Below are 2,700 nucleotides of genomic sequence, written 5' to 3'. Positions count from 1 at the left end.
ATTGTCATCGGCCATGCCTCTGCCACATATAGCAGGACGCGGATGATGAATGACTTCGTTTTTGTTCGTCGAGAAAGGACTTTACTTTTCAATTGCCTACTTTTAGTCCGAAATAGCACCTGTTGGCAAATTATTGACTGCGTTGGATTTCGAGGCTGACGTTGTTGTTGGTGTTAATACTGGTTCCAAGATATACGRAATTATCTACCACTTCCAAGTTATGACCGTCAACAGTAWCGTGGGAGCCAAGTCGCGAGTGCGACGACTGTTTGTTTGATGACAGGYAATATCTCGTCTAGCTCGGAAAGGTCCCTCCCGATCCTGGCCTTTAATCTTTCACACAATACACTTAATTGAAYCTTATAGCGATGTTGAAGAAACTTATCCCACGGTAATGGGGGATTGTTGGGTGTCCCGTTTTGTGGATTTGGCAGAGCATACTTAAATTCCAATCGAGGGGCATGCTTTTGTACGACCATATTCTGCAAAGAAGCTGGTGCATTGATCTTATCAGTTCTTTGCCACCAACAATCCATCGGCCTCGCCGCTCGTTATTCCTCAGACTATCCGTCTATTCCAACTTATTCAATGTTAGAAAAGTATTTCCTCCATATTTTCAGTAKGCTCTGAGCATTAGTCACTAGATCACATTTGTGGTGTGAAGTATGCTCCGRTCTTGAAACCTTATAAAAAKTAAKWGAACTTAGTAGTTTTTAATCAAAATTTTATATAGAAGGTAGACGGGGTTATAATTCGATTACTCCTTTCTCATAGTCCCAAGAGATCATCTTGATCATTTATGTAAATATATGTAATCTCATATMTATCTCGATTAGTTTTWGGTGATATAATCCACCATTRGGTGAGAAAACAYAATYCAAAATATAAATATAGCATTTGTTAGTTGAATWCAAAGCGATTGAAATATGAAATCTAATCCTTAATTGAATAGTTTYCCCAGATAAAAGCCACTAARAGACCGATCAAGTTTAATACTCGTWCGTATAAGAAAATATTTCTGAAGCTCTACTAGTATTTGTTTATTGCCGAACTGTGATTTCCTTCTGTCGATTTCGTGCAGAGCTCACCTTATCTACAAATACAATAACGTCACCCTTTGGTTTAACTATAGTGCAAAGAACGTAGAAAGTTTAAAAATTGATAAAGTTTAAAGTTGTTATGAATTGTTCCGTTCATTTCTGGGTGATAAGATTATACTCAAGTGCTCCCTTTGAATTTGTTATACATCGTATCGTCACACTGTCTYGTCACGAAGGTATACCGACTATATTCGCAACTGTTATGTTAAAGCTATTTAAAACTCATTTCAAATGTTCTAATTTAGTACAAACACAGCAGTTCAATTGTATTGTTGTAACAAAAAGATCGTGAAAATAATGGCCGGCATTGATTTTGTTTATTATTTAATTTTGCTTGCCTCGATGCTGGTGCTTTTTAGAGTAAGTAGAAAATAAGTTCGTAATGATGTGCAGGTCAGTGTACAAGTATGATATACTCATACACTTGTATATTCATATGCGCAAATATAATATACCTCCACTCTGTAATAACCGGTGGCTACGGCAACAAAGAAGAAGACATATATTATATTATATCTGTAGCTAAATCATTTGCATTTCTTGTTGTAYTTTTATAGTTTGCATTCTAGAATGGATAATTTTTTTATTTTAATTTTAGTTGCTCATTAAGGCATTCACCYTATCACCCACATCACATGCTCCAACAATGCGTCGAAATAACATTTTACTAGAAGGTAAGTGCGTATACGCAGTGTAATATTAGTAAGATAGTTATCAGCTTTATCTACACTTATTCTCAAACATGTGGTTGAATATTGTCGGCGAATTCTAATGTATGTTGCCGAATATGTACTTTCAGAATTTATAGTGAACTTGGTGTGATAAACCCGAGTTTTATATATTTGTTCATTTAAGGGTAAGGTCAATCGAGGGAACTAAAAAAAAGCTGTGACTATTAACTGTGACTGGTAATTATGGGAGTAAGGAAAAAGGAATCAACTTTTCTCAAGCTTTATTATGCATATATTTTCAGGGTGTATTGCAACTTTACATATTRATCTTTTGATTAAAAATACCGAATATTACATCAAAGTATATAATATATATATAAGATATGGTCCATTGACAAAGAACTGAACAATGCAGAATTTTAATCCACATTAATCTAGTAATAGAGCTTTAAACTTTCGCAAAGTATTATACTTCTCTAAAATGGTAAAATTTTTGAAGGCAAATAGTCTATAGAACACAAAATATAACAAAAATTACATAGTTTACTCGATATTGTTACTGTGAGGCTACAGTTTATTTTAACCCTCTACCGCATACAACGCCACATATGGTTTTGGGATTTGTTGCATTTGGCTTTGCACTAGCAAAGTGATGTAGCGGAACAAATTTGTATCGGTAGTTTTCTTTGGACAATGCTTTGTTGATATTTCAGATACTGTTTRATTCTGATAGATTTTGCTTGTTGTTTTCGTTTATTTTGTGAAGGTGTCTCACATGAGTAACTGTTAAAATTTATAATTTAGATGTAGATTTGTTTTATTCGTAAGATTCATTTATTCAGACTGGCAAGAAATTTTCTTTATAAGACAAATCACAAGAACAATTTAATAATTACAACAAGTAGTTTGTGTTGCGAGTACTTTCAACA

The 2,700-nt window shown here is 34.1% G+C and overlaps 1 protein-coding gene across 1 annotated transcript in view; it reads left to right on the top strand.

Annotated features, from left to right (window-relative positions):
* Positions 1-1,364: 1,364 nt before the first annotated feature.
* Positions 1,365-2,700, top strand: part of LOC108979007 (clathrin coat assembly protein AP180) — a 58,997-nt gene continuing 57,661 nt past the window's right edge. The window contains exons 1-2 of the mRNA XM_018949568.1: positions 1,365-1,460; positions 1,699-1,774. Of these exons, the coding sequence (XP_018805113.1) occupies positions 1,398-1,460; positions 1,699-1,774 (139 nt within the window). The 5' untranslated portion in view covers positions 1,365-1,397. The remainder of the gene's footprint in view (positions 1,461-1,698; positions 1,775-2,700) is intronic.

This window comes from Bactrocera latifrons, unplaced genomic scaffold, assembly GCF_001853355.1.
Source record: "Bactrocera latifrons isolate USDA-ARS-PBARC rearing strain unplaced genomic scaffold, ASM185335v1 scaffold_13, whole genome shotgun sequence".
NCBI classification, from domain to species: Eukaryota; Metazoa; Arthropoda; class Insecta; order Diptera; family Tephritidae; genus Bactrocera; species Bactrocera latifrons.
Note: the sequence above shows the minus strand (reverse complement) of the source record. Positions and strands in the feature narration are given on the sequence as shown.